Consider the following 18,328-nt stretch of genomic DNA (forward strand, 5'->3'; position numbering starts at 1 on the left):
GCCATTGGTTGATTGAAGGAGTCATCAGGGTGGTAGTGGCCGAATACTGTACCAGGGAGGCGAATTCCTGTTCTCGCGAGGAAATGTCTTTTGTTGACGCTTAGTGGGCCTTCCGAATTTGGTTGTACGTGGATGAGTACAGCCCCGCCGGCTCTCGGCATTTTGTGCCATGTCAAGCGCCACTCGAGCCATGAGATGTAGTGTTCTGGACGTGCATTCGATCTTACCACCTTCAGTCAAAAAAAGAAATAAGAAAAGAGAGAAAAGACACGAGGATTTAAATTTATGGCTGTGGCAACCTAGCAACCGAGAAAGCTCAGTGAGATAACCCTGTAGGCGGTGAGGCCGCTTTATCGCAAAGAAATTCAGCCCAGAGGATCCTGCATGTCTAAAAACTCACCTAAAATATCCGTGATAGGTGGGTTAGACTAGAACGAGAGGTTAAATAATGGCGAAGCGGGGCATCTTGCTTACATGAAAAGCCACTAGACAAGAACGCATGGCGACACATTCAACTGCTTTTTGGCACGTGTAGATGTCAGAGGCCTCGAAGAAGTCTTTTCAGACCCAGTCACTAGCAAGTAAGGAATGTTGTGCCTCCTTAAAGCTACAGCAAACGCGTCTGTGACCAGTTGGACATGATTTGCACACTTCGCATGCGGAAGGAACCGTGCAATGAATGATTACCAGAACAAGGAAAGTGCCACGTCTAAGTCCGAGCCTATGGGCTTCATGCATGTGAGATGAATGGTCTAAACTGTAACTAATTTACGCTAGGAAGCAGCGCTAGGCTAACGTATTGCGATTTATCGTGGTAGGTAGGTCAATATTCTTTATATATTTCATTTTCTCTTGCCGCGTCGAGGAATGGAGTGTACAGTGCTAACAACTATTCACGCATTACATTTCCCGAATACGTTTGTGGGATAGGTATAAGCAAACTCATATGTAGGCACTGGGCAGGTTTACGAAAGGAAAATCTCGTCCACCTTTTTACAAGAACAACGCCATCTCTGGATATACATCCGGTTGATGAATACTGGAACCAATATTAGGAACTTGTCCACCCTTGATTATTTTTGGATTCTCACTAGAAAGGCTGTGCAAGATATGTCAGTAGTCTCAGTCTAAGCCCTTTTCGTAAATCTTACATGCCTAAAAACTCCATTCATTTATACTCGATAGACTGGTTTTGCTTATCGCTATAAGTCGACGACAAGCCCGTTCTCGAGCGAGGCCCCAGCGGTGTTGTTGAAACGCCACCTGTTCTTCGGCCGAACGCACGACGCGCAGTTCGCTCTGCTGGCCGTTTCTTCAACACAGCCAGTTCTCAGGCAGACCGAACCAAACGCACCCTCCCCATCTGACTGCCAGGCCTTGTAAGAGTTGGAGGACAATGCCGCCGCTGGCAACCAGTTGTAAGGATTGGGGGTCGGGCATGAGATAAGTGGTAGCTGGCCCATGCCGTCGTTCAAATGGTTGTAGGGAGGAACTTCCTCTCATTGATAACTAGGAGTACGGATTTATTTACAACGTTGACATTACGACAGGAGATACATTTCAACAGTCTATCATGACTCCCAAATGAAGCACGAAAGACGAGGCGCGAAGCAGACAGCACACCAAGCAGTCGAAAACGGCTGCTTAAAAACTCTCTGTCCTACCTAGATCCCTAGGTGAGGGAAAACTGCCGTTCAACCTCCATTCAATCGGACCATCCGAAATCGTCGTTGGAGGCATAGTCGTCGTTGAAGGCGCCTAGAGGGGGAGGGTCTACACACTCACCCGCACATTGGATTCACAGAACACACCGAGTGGCGAGAGTGCTCATAGATATGGATTGTAACGCTTGACCCCAGCCGGCGCGTCTTGATTACAGAGCGGACTCCTCAGGTAGCCGCCGCGGCTGTCAGCAGACTTTGACGAATTCTGGGACCCGTGAAAACGCACCGCAAAACACCCTTCCCCAGAAGTCCTCTTGCTCCAAGTAGACCGTGAAGGCGACAGCGAATCAAATAACAATACCCGGTCTGCCGAACGTGGCTAGACTTGCAGGCGCCGTTGGCTGTCCGCAGGAGGTGCATTGTTGGCTCTCCAAAACGACTCGTCGCTGCGGCCGGGAAGTCGTCCGTTCTCCAAAGGAGGAGCATTGTTGGCTTTCCAAAACGACTTCTCGCAACCGGTGGGAAGGGTTCGAAGATCGCTACCCCCGCAGGACGATCGAAACAGCTGCAGCGGGCTGGGAAAGGTTCGCAGGTTAGTACCCCTGCAGGTCAATCGTAACAGCTCCTCCACGGCCCGGAAAATCTCGATTGGCCAGTGCTGATAACCGCTGGGCAGGAAGAAAATGGCTGGCGAGCGAAAATATGGCTTTGCTCGCTGCAACCACTGCGTACTTGAAATGCCTCAAACCACCTCACATCAACCGGCAGAGAAGAGTCGATCCCGGCAACACAATACCACTCAGCATGCAAACGCCCGGAATGAGCTGTTAACACACCAGGCTTCCTATCAAAATTTCAATGCAAGCTGCTCAACTGAGTACCCAAAATTTTGTGCCGCCAAAGCGAGTGCTCACGTCCCCACTGAGTTTAACCAGATCTTACTGTCGTGCTGCACAAGAGCAAAGGTTTACGAAGAACTAAACCGAAGGCTCTCAACCACCAATACCCGAACATAACTTAAGCAGCCTAACTTCACGAACAGCTTGTTCTTACCCTATCGTAGTGGCGTACTTATTCACGTACTGGTGCCACTGAACAGTCTGGTCAACTCCACATGTACGTAATCACAATTGCGCTAGCTTTGTGGTCCTTATTCAGAACGCGTACTTGCGTCGTACACAAATGTTTCATCACGCTTACTCTCATTTCTTCCTGTAGTCCATACAGGACACGTACCTTAAAAGAACATCTAAACTTGCGTAACTTACGCACTCTGCAGAACCCTTAAAAAATTGCGTCTTCTAATAGCTAGTTCTACGCACGCTCACTAGAGAATTCAGAACGCGGCCGCCCTCAACACACACGAGTGACCCAGTCATGAACATTGTGCTGCTTTCCGTCCGTACAGGACACGCCCTAATGGGACTAAGAACGCTTCTTAGTGCAAATTATGCACTAACTGAAAACCCACGCACTTAACCTTAAAAAATTCGAAAACCCTTATAAAAATAAAGAAGGTTAACTAATACTCATGCGCGTTACCATAGGCCTCTCACCAATAACCTTGGCCTTAAGGTTACTCACAAAAAAAAAGAAAGCCTATCTACTGTATAATTAACACCTCGCGAAACTAAAGGTTTACATAAAACGCATCTTTCAAATCCCAGAGCTTCTCAAACAAAACATAAACAAAGCTCATACCTTACATATTAAGAGAAACTTCAGTCTTAAATCGCAAAAATTTTCATATGCTTAAAAATAAAACAAAACAACACGTTTCACTTCTACGGAAGCTGTCTTGGCCTCCCGTTCCAAACGTTTACCACTGTCTCATACTTTTGAGCCGCACTCGAGGTGGTCGCGGTTCGAAAGCTATTCTGGCTACCCATGAACAACAAAAGGGCTGACACCAGCTCCTTCAAGACGTTACAGTCTACTGCCAATTTGCGTTCTGGTAGCAGGCTTTCATCACGAACTCGACTGACCGAGTCGCGACTCCCTACCACCTCGTCTCAAACTGCCACCTTGCGCTCCTTCGCATTGCATGCTGCACACCGAAAAGAACGACGGAATCACGAGGAACATAACTGCCCCACGCCCTTTGCCCACGTCCGCGAAGAACGTACTTCTCGGTCTCTTTTTGACCGGTGGCTCGAACGTGCTTGATGCACCAACATCGTCAACGATGAGCGCACCTTTGTTCACCTCGTGGCCTGGCTTTTTGCGTCTGTCGCCGTCTTTGGTTGCGCTATATTATTTACCGCTTTCCAATTTTTACCGCGCTTCTTTCTACGGCACTTTCTTTTTGAATTCCCTTTCACGCCGCCTTCTCGCGCCCCAAGCTGGCCGGTACACATCTCGTCAGCCCGGATCGCTCTCCTACCCGCACAGTCTGAGTGATTTTCATTTAAATCAACTCTCTCAATGCCTCGGCTGGCGGACAGCTTAAGCGACTCTGGAAGAATGCAGCAGTCTTTACTCGAGCTATGCAACTCGCACTCCTGCGACCTACCCTCTACTGCGTTTCCCAGCTCACGCTGTGCATCGGCACACAGCACGTCGGTCTCGATCGCTGTCTCACCCGCACAGTCCGAATGATGCCTAACTAAATCATCCCTCTCTTGGCTACCTAGACGGGCCGACAGTTGCACAGATCTCTGAACAATGTAGTTGTCTTCCCTTGAGCTACGGAGCTCGCAATTCTGCGAACTGCCTTCAACTGCATCGTCCAGCTGGCACTTCATTTCGGCACGCAGGTCTGACTCGACATGGGTGCTCGCGTCTATCGGGTCAGCAGTACTATGTACTTCGTTAACCTCACTAACATTACAAGCGACGGACACGCACGGTGACTGTGCCAATTCATTCACAGCTGGCCTAGCTGTCTCTACAGTGCTTTGTTGGAACATCACTGCGTCGCTCTCACTACGGCCTTTAACGGCCTCTGTTGCCCCTAAGGCATCGTTAGCTGCTAGCACTTTGAGTTCACTTGTGAACGTACGGCTAATCTCGCAGGTACTACTACTTCTTTCAGCTTTCGACCGAAATCTGCTATCGACTTCCTCCCATTTATGCTGCGTCCTGCCTACAGATTTCTCAAGCCGCTGTTGACTTCTTTCTATTGACTGCTCCAAACCTTGAATCACTTTGTTCAATGCAGCAGCGTACTGCCTCGTTACTTCTGTTAGGCCTTCTTCCTGCGAAATTATATTCAGTTCCCGCCTAGCTTCTTCCAGTTCTTGCCTAATTCCTTTCTGTTCCGGTTTTTTGCTTAGAATTCATTTACCCAGTTGTTCGATGAGTTTCATATCATTATTACTTTGGAGAATGGTCTTACGAATTTATGCTTCCATCAAGTCTTCCTCTACGTCTACCTCGAACTCTTCACACAACCACAACAGGTCAGCTCTCGTCAAACACAATAGGACCATGGTCGCTACTTTAAGCCTTGGCTCTGCTGTCACACATTACTTGCTGCGATACCCAGGAAAATGAGAAGTAAGTAAGGACAAGTAAACGATCCCCAGCGATTCAAATCTACGAACACAGAAAAATTGAAGCCTGGTAAATCTCACAGCCAAAACTAAACGCTTACCCGCTCAACCAGCGCCATATCACAAGTCCTTCTCCGCCGTGTCCAGTCAGTTGAAAGAGGTGGTCAATCCCAAGTCGCCTCCAACTTGATCGGGATACCGGTCGGTCACCATGTCCCAAAGTCCGGGAAATCTCATTGCTTCCTACGAGTTGTAGGTCAATCTCACCACTGCCATCCAGTTGTAAGAGTTTAGACGTTGTTGACGGGAGGAATTTGCTCGCATCGAGAACTAGGAGTACGGGATTTATTTGCAATATTTACATTACGACAGGAGATACATTTTAACAGTCTAGCATGACTCCCAAATGGAGCACGAAACACGAAGCACGAAGCACACTGTACACAGCAGACCAAGCAGCCGAAAACGGCTGCTTAAAAACCTTCTGTCCTCCCTAGATTCCTAGGTGAAGGAAAACTGCCGTTCAACCTCCATCCAATCGGACCATCCAAGGTCGTCGTTGGAGGCGTAGTCGACCCGACATTGAGGGGGAGGGTTTACACACTTACACCCGCACTTTGGATTCACAGAACACACCGAGCGGGGAGAGTCCTCGTAGGCATGGATTGTCACGCTTGACCCCAGCCGGTGCCTCTTGATCGCCGAACGGGCTCCTCAGGTAGCCGCCGCGACTGTCAGCAGATTGTGAAGAATTCCGGGGCTTGTGAAAACGCACCGCAAAACACCCTTTTCCAGGAGTCCTCTTGCTCCATGTAGACCGTGAAGAAGACAGCGAATCAAGTAACAATACTGGGTCCGCCGAACGTGGCTCGACTTGCCGGCGCCGTTGGCTGTCCGCAGGAGGCGCATTCTTGTCTCTCCAAAATGACTCGTCGCTGCGCGCCGGCAAGTCATCGGTTCTCCGAAGGAGGCTCGTTGTTGGTTTTCCAAAACAACTTGTCTTAGCGGGCCGGGAAGGATTCGAAGATCGCTAGCCCCGCAGGTCGATCGAAACAGCTGCAGCTGGCTGGGAAAGGTTCGCAGGTTAGTTCCCCTGCAGACCGATCGTAACAGCCTGAACTGGCGGGAAACGGCAGGCGCGAGGCCAGCGAACGCGCGATCACACCCTTTCGCTCTTCCTCCTCCTCTTCCTCCGAAGGGAGAGGACGCCTGTGATTGGCTCGCGCCTTCCTCTCCGTCTGTTTTTTTATGAATATAAAACCACGCTTTCAAGAGCGCGTTGAAAAACTTAGAGTGACTATTTTCATTATAAATAATCTGGGAATTAGTGAAGAAGGCTTTTTTCTTTATAAAAGTGGAGGACTGGTTTTTGTGGATTTTTCTCTTTTGGGCGTAGGTTAGCCCGTGTTATGGGTCTACGCCCTCAAGATTAAAAGTGAGCGTATGCCTTTCTTTGAAAGAGTAAGTCAGCATCTACAGTGTGGCAGGAAAGTCGCATTGCTAGTACATAATAATTGTGTATATTTCGCGGCCAGTCGGGTGAATAACCTTCCAGTGCGCGACTAAAGTGCTTTACTTTTAAACATATCTCGGTAAACAATCTAATATGGATGATGTCGGTCTTGTCCTGTCTAGTGCTGGTACGCCTCCATTCACACATTTTCAAGGGCAAAGTGACGCTAGACTAGAAGAGAGTATGTCGCACTGGAGCTTCTTCCGATGAGCGGCAGCTATAGTGTGAAACACGTTTCGTTCAGCGATCACAGCCTTCTAACCTGTACTATAATTACTAAAAAAAGAAACTCGAGATTTAACTGGAAGATGTGGAAGTCTAACGATGGGCTCCTAATGAACGAATCCTTTTGTGTAAGCGTGAAAGCAAAGTCAGATAATTTGATCGAGGCTGAAGATGGCAATGTGCTAGAATTATGGGAGAATTTTAAACAAGAAGTTCAGATCAGCGCTATAGAAAAAGCCCCTAAAGAGAAATTTAATAAAAAGAAAAAAGAAAATGAAATACAACGCTAGATTGTTTGTACACCATGGTAAGTGCGAGACCCGGGAGCCGAACATAAGAAATGAAAGAACTGTAGAGCCAGCTTGACCTTATCGAAGAAGAGAAGTTCACAGGAGAAGTTATAAGGGCATGAGCCGAAAGGGTGTGGCTAGGCGAGACACCGACAAAACGAGCCTTATCTGATGAAAAGGCGTACGCGAGGCGAAATTAAATGAGTGTGATTCGATACGAGAACTAAATCACGAGCCAACCTCGAAAAATCGAACAGGCGTTTCTTGATCATTATAACGAATTATTCGGTAGTGTTAAGGACGTCACAGAAGAATTCAAAACTGACTTCTTGTCAAGCATGCCGCAATTAGAGGACGACATTCAAAAGCGTCTGGAGTGGCCTCTTAGTGCCACCGAAGTGGGAGGAGCCATAGATGATTTAGTTGTAGGCGAGTCCCCGGGACCTGATGGACTCGGAGCGACTTTTTATAAAGCCTTTAAAAGGGACGTCAGCGAGATCCTGTTATGATTGTTTAATGAGGCCTACGCGCAAAAACAGGTTTGTTCATGTTCAAGGACATGGCACGTAGTGCTCATACGGAAAATAGAGGACCAAGAAAAATTGTTAGCAGTCGACGCTTACCGCCCGATATCACTAATGAATGTAGACTATAAGATATTTACACGAGTGCTCGGAAAGCGATTGCGGGGAGTGGTGACCCGCATCGTAGGGCCGCATCACACATGCGGCATTAAAGGAAGGCCTATATACACGAACATTCATATTGCCAGAGGCATTTTAGAATACTCTGACGACATATATGAACACGGAGCCATGTTACAGTTTGACATGCAGAAGGCTCGACCGTGTGGCCCATAAAATTCTTTTCAGTGTTCCAAAACAAAAATCGCACAAACACAATTGATCTTAGGTGGGGTAAAGATGTGCTATGAAGACTGTACCGCCAGCCTCATTATAAACAAGGAGGTTACGAAAAGCTTTAGCGTCCCGTCATCCGTGCGCCAGGTGCTTGGTCTGTCCCCTCTATTATTCGCAATATACCTAGAGCCACTTAGTAGGAAGATCAAGAATGACAACAGAATATCGGGTTTCAGAATGCAGTCCGCGGAAGTGAAAGTGCTCGCATATGCGGACGACACTGCGTTGTTTTGTCGGGATAAAGAAAACGTTGAAATCGTGGTCGCGGAAGCGTTATCATACTGCAGAATTACAGGCAGTGCTATCAATTTCGATAAATCCCTACGGGTATGGATCAGCAACTTGGAAAACCCTCCGAGTACATGTGCAAATATACACTGGACAGTCACGCCGGCAAAACATCTAGGGGTGCCGCTTGAGCACTACCATGACGCGGTGGATAACTGGAATGATGAATCTGAAAGGGTTCGTGAGTGTGCACTTAAATGGGGGGGCGGGGGCAATTTCTTAATCTTTGCTCGTGCGACGGTGTGCAGCCTGTCTGCCGTTACCAAAATTTCTTACGTGCTTCAAGCGTTCTGCATGGCAAGGGCCAACATACAACGTTTACACAGAGTACTTGCAGTGTTTGTATGGGTTTCAAGCTGGGAGCGCACCAGTCGCACTAGTCTTTTTCGTTCCGTTAAAAGTGCAGGATTAGGACTGGCACATTGGTTCATTAGGCAGATTGTGTCGAGGTTTCCTTACTTACGGGACCAAAAGGACCCATTTTTGTTAACTATGTTTCAAGTAACGCTGAGGGAAGCTATACCTGAATTCATAGTATCGTCTTGTCGGTGCAGTCAAGTCAGAGTGCGTGGTTTCCTAAAGGAAGTAGTATGAGATTTTCACCTATTGAAGGTTGGGTTTTCCATGAAATACTTAAGTAGGGTACCACGAAAGGCGCTTGTATAAGGACCTGATAGGTACAATTTTGTCAGTGCCATTGTATGGCTCGATGTTCTGCACTGGACCTGCAAAGAACGTTCTAAAAAGAGTAAAACAAATGCCAGTACGCCCGTCGGTAAAGCCCCTCTTTTTCCAGCTCCACACCAATACTTTAGCTTTGAAACCACGGCTAGAGAAAAAAGTACTTTCTGTGCCTTGGAGCGTCAACTGTTTACTATGCCGCAAACTCCGAAACAGTCGAACACATATATTAGTCGAAACAGTCGAACACATAAATATTAACTTATTGTCGAACGATTCATGTGCAACGCAATTCAATGATACCGTTGCATCATTTGCCTGCTGGAATCGCATATCTTTACCCACAAGGGTAACTGTTGAAACAAGTAGTCTACTACACGTATGTATTACAAATCTGGTGTCTAACAACATTCTCTCTGGTGTCCTGTCCCATGACATCAGCGATCATTTGGCAATCCTTTGCTTCCTGCATGTCATTCACGACACAGGTGTGAAGGTCCCACGGTTATACAGAGTAATTAATGCTAACACGATGAGTAGGTTCAAAACATTAGTCGAAAGTTCACATTGCGATCATGTGTACGATACAGCTGACGTAAACAAAGCATATAATGAATTTATTAAACAGTTTCTTTGGTGCTACGACACTGCCTTTCCACTAAAGGAAACTAAAACTTGCAAAAAGTTTAAAAAGCCTTGGATGACTCAGGAACTCTGCAAAAGAATTAAAACGAAAAATCATTTGTATCACAAGTTTATCAAGAGCCGTGATGCCAATACCCTCATTGAATTTAAAAAATACAGAAATAAACTTAACCAGGATGTTAAAATAGCTAAATCTACTTACTATATTGATCGGTTTACCAAAGTACATTTTAAAAGTAGAAAAGTTTGGCGCGAAATTGCTTTTTTTAACTAATAAATGTAATCCGGACCCACCCCTTACTATTATGACAGTCAATGGCGAACTGACCGGCCCTGATCTCGCAACCACTTTCAATGATTGCTTCATTAATGTAGCAGATTATGTATGTACGTCATCATTGCCAGACGCACTTTCTAATCTAATCCCTCCCTTACGAAATTCTGTTGCGCTTATGCCAACTACTACTCATGAAATAGCTTCATTAACACATAAGGTAAAAAATCATGTTTCACCAGGGCATGATGGTATACTAGCGGTACCGTTGAAGCATGTATCTTCTTTAATATGTGACGTCTTGTGTTACATCGCAAATCGTATGTTAGAAAGCTGAGTGTACCCAGATCAGCTGAAGATAGCACGTGTATGCCCAGTTTACAAAAGTGGGGAAAAGAATGACATATCGAATTAGAGACCCATTTCTGTTCTACCCGTCTTATCAAAAGTTTTTGAAGGTCTCATTAATACTTGCCTCGAGAATTTTTCCATAAGTTCAATGTTATTACTTCCTCGCAGTGTGGATTTCTAAAAAAGAAATCAACAGAGCAGGCGCTTTTAACAGTAAAAGAGAAAATTGTTAAGAATATCGAAATGAAACGGTACGCTCTTGGTCTTTCTTTAGATTTCCGAAAGGCATTCGTTTGCGTTCATCACAACACCCTGCTACGCAAGCTCAACAGTTATGGCATACGTGGTATTGCATCTGACTTGATAAAGAACTATTTAGGTAACAGATTACAGTATGTTCAAGTTAATGGCATACCCTTATAGAAATTGGCAATTCAGCATGGTGTTCTTCAAGGATCTATATTAGGACCGTTATTGTTTTTAGTATATATAAATGATATCACTTGCATATCCGAATTGCCTAATCTGGTCATGTACGCTGACGATACGAATATGTTTTTTTTCATCGGACTCCTTGTCCCAAATGGAGGCTACGGCAAATGCATATTTAAGAAAGCTACATAACTAGGTTATTGACGAATAGGCTAAGCCTTAATTTATCACAGACTAACTACAAAATATTTCATCCTATTAATACAGTAGAAAGTATCACTCTGAAAATTTTCTACGAACATACTGAATTAAAGCGCGTTTCAACCAGAAATATCTTGGTGTTTGGTTCAATGAGAATCTTTTTTGGAATTTTCATACCAACAAATTAATGCCTGATTTAAGTAAAACAGTCGGCTGTTTGTATAAGATATCTCATTTGTTGCCCCCCTGGTTAAAGATATCCATGTATTACGCACTTCTGTACTGAAGGTTATCTTACTGTATCCTTGTATGGGGAACTACGACGTGCATTAAACTAATTTCAATTCAGAAACGCGCTATGCGTGCTATTGAGGGGTTCAATGGCAGACCTTCAGATTTACCTACGTCACCACTATTTCAGAAATATGGCATCCTTAAAGGAAAAGAAGTATACAGCTCCTGTCTACTTAAGTGCATCCATCATCATAGATTGTTATTTTCTTGTCCAGATAATTCCAGCAGCCGTTATGCATTTCGGATGAAACGTAAGCTTGTTCCTATCACACGCACCAATTATGGCAAGCAAACACTAAGCTACCAGATTCCCACGTAAATAAATAACTTTCCCTTTGAAACTGAATACCTTCCACAAGAACGTTTTAAATCTACAATTAAAAAATACCTATTGGAACAAACGGAATGATATATTTATTTAGTCGACATACTTTGTATTTATTTGTATTTATTTTACTACCTTTCAAATGTTTTTTTCTATAACGCATATGTTGTAAGCTGTGTGATATTGTTTCTGTGTTTCAGGACTGATATTTTTATGTTTCTAAAAAATTATGTATCTCTATACCACTAATTCGATAAGTTGTGCATTCAATTTATTCTTTTCTTGTACAAATTGTGTGCATGTTAACTTACTGCTTGATGCTTTTACAATGCTTGAGAAATTCATTGTGAATTTGTTGTGAAGTGCTCGTGCACAATGCCAGCTGTTTTACGGGTGACCGGGACCTTGTCAGGCTCTTGCCTTTTGTCTTGGCGCCCTCTTTTCGTTGAAAAGAAAATAAATTTTCACTTTCACTTTCACATATTTGTTGACTGCTGGGATACTGTATTCTATTGGGACATTTCACAGAGAACCCTAAAGAAGGACTTGCCGATTACGCCATATGGGATTCGTTTCTTGCCTACTCTAAATCAAGACACCGTACCGTATGACATGTATATGCTGTTATCCTTACATAGCTTATGAAAAGCTAGAATGGCCGTGAGGCATGCTGAAATAAGCACCCGGCCTGTTAGAGAATACTTCATGCAAAGCATTTGTTATATTAAGGAAACGTATAATTTGCAGAAAGAGAAACCATCATGGCTCAGTGTGATGAGTGAGCTTGCGAACTTCAAGCGTTTTTAGCCCACGTGACCATCAACCAATGGCAGAGATTTTTCTAGTGACTGTCATGTATTGTTAAAATGTCTTGTTTTCTATGTTGCCGTGTCGGTAATAAAGAAAAAAGAACCTCGAGTGGCTGAATCTGTTAGTGTGGCGGTCTCGCAACCCGGAGGTCGGTGTTTCGAATCCACAGCGTGAAAAGTAATTTTTATATTCGCACGGCTTGATTTTTTTCGTATGACAACACCAACACCCTCGGCGACACAAGTGAGGAAATACAAGCTTCGCTTTAAAAATTATGCATGCTACCCAAGGGCGGGAGCAATCGAGTAAAACTGGTGGGCATAAAGCCTCGCTTGCGCTGTTTTCTGCTCTGTAGCAATGTTACGTAGAAGAAGATAGCACGACTTTCGAATCTTAACACTAATTTCATTCTGTTTTCATCAAATGCAAGACTATTCTCCATGCCACGCTAACAAGCGCTCCTCAGCTTTGCGGAATCCTCAGGTAGTTCAGAAAGAGAAGCAGTTTCGCCCTAAAGGCGAAGCATCGATTGCGATAGCAAATTTGCAGACAACCATATGAAGTAAGGGTAGCCCTTTCATCGGCCATATGAACTTCTAAACATTTGCTTGCTAACTAAATTTTTAACCATGGTGTCAGCGCGCATAGCAAATGTGAACATATCACACTCGATTACTGCGGACACTCGTTGACAAAACGCTGGGGTGTGGAAACGCGGCAGCAGCAGCGAGCGAAGTTACATTCGTGCTGTCTATCGCTTCATCAGAAACTGAGCGGCTAGAGCACAGCACGCACAACGCTACAAGCCCCACACGCACCTAGACTTTGATCCCAACGAAAATCGCTCGCAAGATATCGCCGAGCTCGCGCGCAGCCCCCACATGCGCAGTTGCAGCCGGGGAGAACGCTGTCCCGCCTTTGTCCCCTGCCCCCGGCGCCTCGCAACGTTTGGTTCCTCGCATGCCACGGAAGATGGCGCGCCTCCTCTTGCTTTCGTCACTTTCACGTTGGCGATATTGAGCCGCCGATCGTCGGCTCCCCTCGCAAGCTTTCACTCGCACATGCAACGTAAGGAGCGCGGTGGTGTTATCTCCCTTGGACCTGATACGGAACCTCAAGGCGACCACGGAAATGCGCTTGGAGTGTCCGTATAATGGCTATCACGATAAAATAGAGCCAATTTATGAAGCAGACTGATCGGGAGCATCCGAATGTCAATAACGAAGGCCATACACATCTACAAGAACACCCAGAATAATAGTTGATGTGAATGGCTACGTCAAAGCTAAGCTGCTACAATATGAACAAGAAAATTAGTTCTCAAGTTGTACATTGTGCAAGAATTAAGAATCGGTGCTGTGTGAGCGAGAACTGTCTCATCCATGTTGTGAAATGATAAAAACTTGAAGCAAAAATGCTGTTCGCTCCCTTAGATAGACTTCTGTGCCTTTTGCCATTACTTGCGGCAACTTCCTTCATTTCATTATATTTCTGCCATTTTCGCAGCTATTCCAACGCCTGTAATCACGACAATCCTATCGAATGACACTAGCTCCCTGTACTTGGAATGGAACATCACGCTCCCGTTGCACGCGCGAGAGCTGAACCCGGAGTTCGAAGTGAGAGTGAAGACGAATGGCTTATACCGGCACGTCCGCACTGTCGAGAAGGCGATCAAGATAGGGAATCTCAGCTCAGGCGCAGAGTACGAAGTTCAAGTGCTGCTTTCTCTGGAGAGGACGCCCGGAAAACGAGAACGCGGCCGCCCTGCAAGAGCCACCATAAGCACTTGGCCCCTTGGTAAGCAAGAAGCACAATGTCGCCTCTAGACTTGTTTCATATGTGCCTTTCTAATCCTCAAAATTATCTTTCCTGTGGACCTTGCAGCTCCCAATTGTTGCTCACCAGAGACCATATTACTGACTAATTATTTGGGCGGAAATGCTGGCTTGCTGGGAAGACTTGATGTAAAAAAGAATAAAAATACCGGCAAAACCAACGTTTGGTTGCCACATTTGTAAGCGAGAGCTTGTGCTTTACAAAAGACGCGCTGCAGATTTCAGGGACGAACATGTCACTCTGCCACCGTGGTGGATCTTGAAAAGAAAGTGGTGCTTTTATTCAGCATTAAAACGTGTTTAATCACAAGACACGACGCGCTTAGTTGACCCTATTGCAAAGCCCAGCACCCAGCATCCAGTGCGCCGGATTACGAGCCCAGTGCCGCGCGCTGGATGCTATGGCGCTGGGCAGGCGCGGCGTACTGGGAGCCGCTGGCTACTGGTGCGAAAAACAGCTCTATATAGCGCATTAAATACGCGGTGCCTGGACACCGTATATACCGCACATATACCGGCGCTTACGACGCGTCACATCGGCGCTCATCGCTTCTTATGCTGGCACTGTAGACTTGAAGAAATGGTTTAATTAAAAACACCGATGCGGTATCTGAAATATAGAGTGATTTATCTTTGTTAGACTTCTCGATTCCTGGGCGTAGACGCGCCGATAGCGCGCAGACGGACTCGGCGGATACGCTAGGCCTAAGCTTCAGTGGGGACCGATTTCGGCGCGGGTAGCTGGTGAAAGCTAAAGTGTGTGTATTTGAGCCTCAGAACTCTTTTAGTACAATAGAGAAAGTGTAAGCGCACGAATCGCGTCAGCTTTGTTATCGGTGCGATAATATCAATCAGCGGTAGGCTTCTAACTCGGGGTCCGTTCGAGCGCGTCTGAACGACTTCTGGATTTCATGTCCACTCCCCAACAATGCGACAACGGTGACAACTCCCAGTCATATGTTACGTGCGAACTACTAAATGACGCGGCGTCCTCTGCGTTTGCGTGGTCTAGTTCAAGAAATAAGATATCCGCCCTGTCAAAAGGGAAAATGCAAAAAACTAAAGTGATTTTCAGTGTTAAATGTGCATGAATAAACAAGGCAGCTCACGCACCTTTATTCCAAGCTTCGACACGAAATAGAGTTTTATTACCCCAAGACATAGCATTATTTAGGACAAGAGACTGGTATCAAGCGATGAAACTGTATAAAGCATTTAATATTCAGCAGCCCTCCTCCTTGCGTACTGGAACCAGCTCGGCACAAACACAACCAACGCAGTTTCCAGTGCGAACCAGCGAACTGCAGCGAGAACCAGTGCCTATACAGCACAAACCAGTGCGCCCCAGTTTCACGGCAGTGGAACCAGCATCTTTTCCAGGGTGACCCAGCTCTTATCCAGCGTTCTCACTGATGTCCCAGCGAGTCCCAGCGAGCGCCAGCGTACCCAATGCGATCCAGTGCCAAAAAACGCGCTTGTTTCACACTGGAAGGCACTCGAAGACGCTGGCTTTTGCAATAGGGATATGAGCCTTTTTTTCTATTTTAAAGCGATAGCTTTCTTGGGTTGTTCTGCTCACTTTGTAGCTTGTATTTTTCTATCGTTTATCCTCAAGTGAGATCACATGCATAATCTTACCTACTAGTTACCACTATAAGTAAATAAATAAATAAATAAATAAATAAAATGTCCGATGGGTTTTGAACCCTGGCACAACAGCACAGAAGTTCCATGTTCTAACCGCTGCACGTCAGATTGTGATATTACGCTTAAAGAAATTTGACATGCTCATCTTTTAGCTGGCAATGAAGAAAGAAATTATGAGACGTGTTCGTCCCGGCAATTGAACGCGCGTCTCTCATCGTATACTGTCGTACTTTGATATATTCATACATAGATTAACAAACGATCTAAAATAAACGGGGCAGGCTTGCTTTCATGGAACAGCACTTATCCCTAAGTATTACAAAAATCGCTAAGATGACTCTAAATTTGACCACATTATCTTGCAGTTAATGTAATCAAATTAAGGAAATTAGTATATTTTACGCTATATTGCTCTAAATATGAGGCACGTTAATTCGGTGCTGTGAAGTGAAATTTTGGATGTCTACATTTACATGAATTAGTTGGCAGCGTAAGCTGCCGGCAAAAGCCCAGTGTATCAGCGGTGTAGTTTTCACTGGGTGGCTACTGTATGTAGTTCTAATTCAATGGCGGCAGAGGATTGCTCGTATGTGTGCTCCTGTTTCTGTTCTCGTCTAACAGTTCCTCTGGCTCCAACATTGTCCACAAGAGGATTCCAGTCCACGCCAGACATAGTGGCTCTGTCATGGACGTTTCTCAACAGCACCATTACGCATGTAGAGGTTGGCTGCTCGTATTACTGCACATGTTTGCGTGGCTTTCTCTATATCGTTTGCGTTTGCATGCCATGTCACAAGCCATGTCACGTAAGACGTAAATATTCAGGCATATTTTAGTACTTGCGTTCTTACAATGGCAACAGTAATAAACTGCCATGATAATTTATTGTGTGACTGTAATCACGCAATCATTTCTTTAAATTAAATGAAAGACTTGATTGGATCCCTTTTTTCATTGGATGCAGTAGAATGGTTAATATTGAACAGATCTTGAAGAGCAGCAGCACACACAAACACAAAGATAACGGATAGTCAGATGGGATATAGCGTTTCACTGAGAACTGAAACATTTTTTATCGCACAATAACTTCATAGGTCGTTAATCAATTTCTTGCGCACGCACAGCGGGGCATATAAACAACACAATATATCATAAAAGCCATCGGTGCCGTGTATAACTTATAATACAAACAAACACAGGCAAATGCTAATTATCACAGTAGGTGAACTCCTTATTCTGTAAAATTATTTTAGCTTGACTGACGCCACCTTTCCGTGTTTTTTAAAGTGGTTTGATTCTACGAGCTGAAGAGTTGCTTGATGTCGATGTCTCAAAATAATTTGTCTTCTTTGAAAGGAGGATAGCAAAAACGTTTCTTCCAATTTGTTTGCAAGATGTGAAGATCCTGAGGCTTTTAAGAATGCGCGATGTTCCCTGTTGCGATAGTTGACGCATCTTCCCGATTGTTGCACACACACTTTACCGCGACTACTGAGGGTGCTGGTGTGCTTCAAGACATGTTCCTTTTCAACTTAAGCCGAATATCTTGTCTCGCCCTCTTGTTGGAGTAGAGTTGATTAGGATGATGCTTAGTGGACATGGTCAGAGCTGCCAAATGCAACCTAATCTGAAACACCTGAACGGTGTTTCAGCTTTATACTGTGTAACTTTATACTTTGTAACCTTATATTGTGTATATTTTATACGTGTAAACTCACGTGAGTTTACTCCGCACTGCTTACTAAATAAATAAAAAATAAAGGCACTGTTAATTTAGCAAATGAGTACGAGTCAGTGTCACAGTACAAGCAATGAATATCTTAGCCTCTCCTGAACTTAATAAACGAGATGGTGCAAGGCACGCTAGGGGGATTGAATTTTTCAGGGAATTTTCTGTGGGAGTTAGCTTGTTGACATACCTGGTCTTAGCAACTTCAGCTTCTTTGAAGGCAAAGTGGCTTCACAGCAGTCATCTGTGCGCATGTGTGTGCGATGTGTGTGCACATGTTTGTTCACGATGTCCATCCGCCCGAACGCTATACCTGGCGTTTTGCAATGAAGTGCTCGGCTTGTTGGTGTAACCAATGTGTCCAGGGTTCACGCCTTACCGCGTTATCGCTGTGCTGTTGTCCTTGCCTTCTTCCTCAGGTGGCAACGAACTACAGCAGCTGGGTGAATTGCGAGAACTCGACGGAATGTGAGGCGGTCGTGTTGCACGGCTGGAACTCCTCCTTTAAAGCGGGATTTGTCAGGATCTCAGAGCTTAGGCCGCACACGACCTACTCACTATCAGTGAGAGGCTGCAACGACCTAGGATGTGGGGACGCGAACACAGCGATCATCACAACCGCCATGTCAGGTATTTTTTGCAACTAACTGCAACAATACGTATTGCCTTTTTTGATCATTTTTTTTAAGTTTACGGGAAGAATCTAG

The 18,328-nt window shown here is 45.2% G+C and overlaps 1 protein-coding gene across 1 annotated transcript in view; it reads left to right on the forward strand.

The window, feature by feature from the left end:
• Positions 1-18,328, forward strand: part of LOC142576540 (uncharacterized) — a 206,108-nt gene that overhangs the window by 184,360 nt on the left and 3,420 nt on the right. Inside the window, exons 8-10 of the mRNA XM_075686704.1 lie at positions 13,914-14,207; positions 16,514-16,614; positions 18,041-18,251. Of these exons, the coding sequence (XP_075542819.1) occupies positions 13,914-14,207; positions 16,514-16,614; positions 18,041-18,251 (606 nt within the window). The remainder of the gene's footprint in view (positions 1-13,913; positions 14,208-16,513; positions 16,615-18,040; positions 18,252-18,328) is intronic.

This window comes from Dermacentor variabilis, chromosome 1 (genome assembly GCF_050947875.1).
Source record: "Dermacentor variabilis isolate Ectoservices chromosome 1, ASM5094787v1, whole genome shotgun sequence".
NCBI lineage: Eukaryota > Metazoa > Arthropoda > Arachnida > Ixodida > Ixodidae > Dermacentor > Dermacentor variabilis.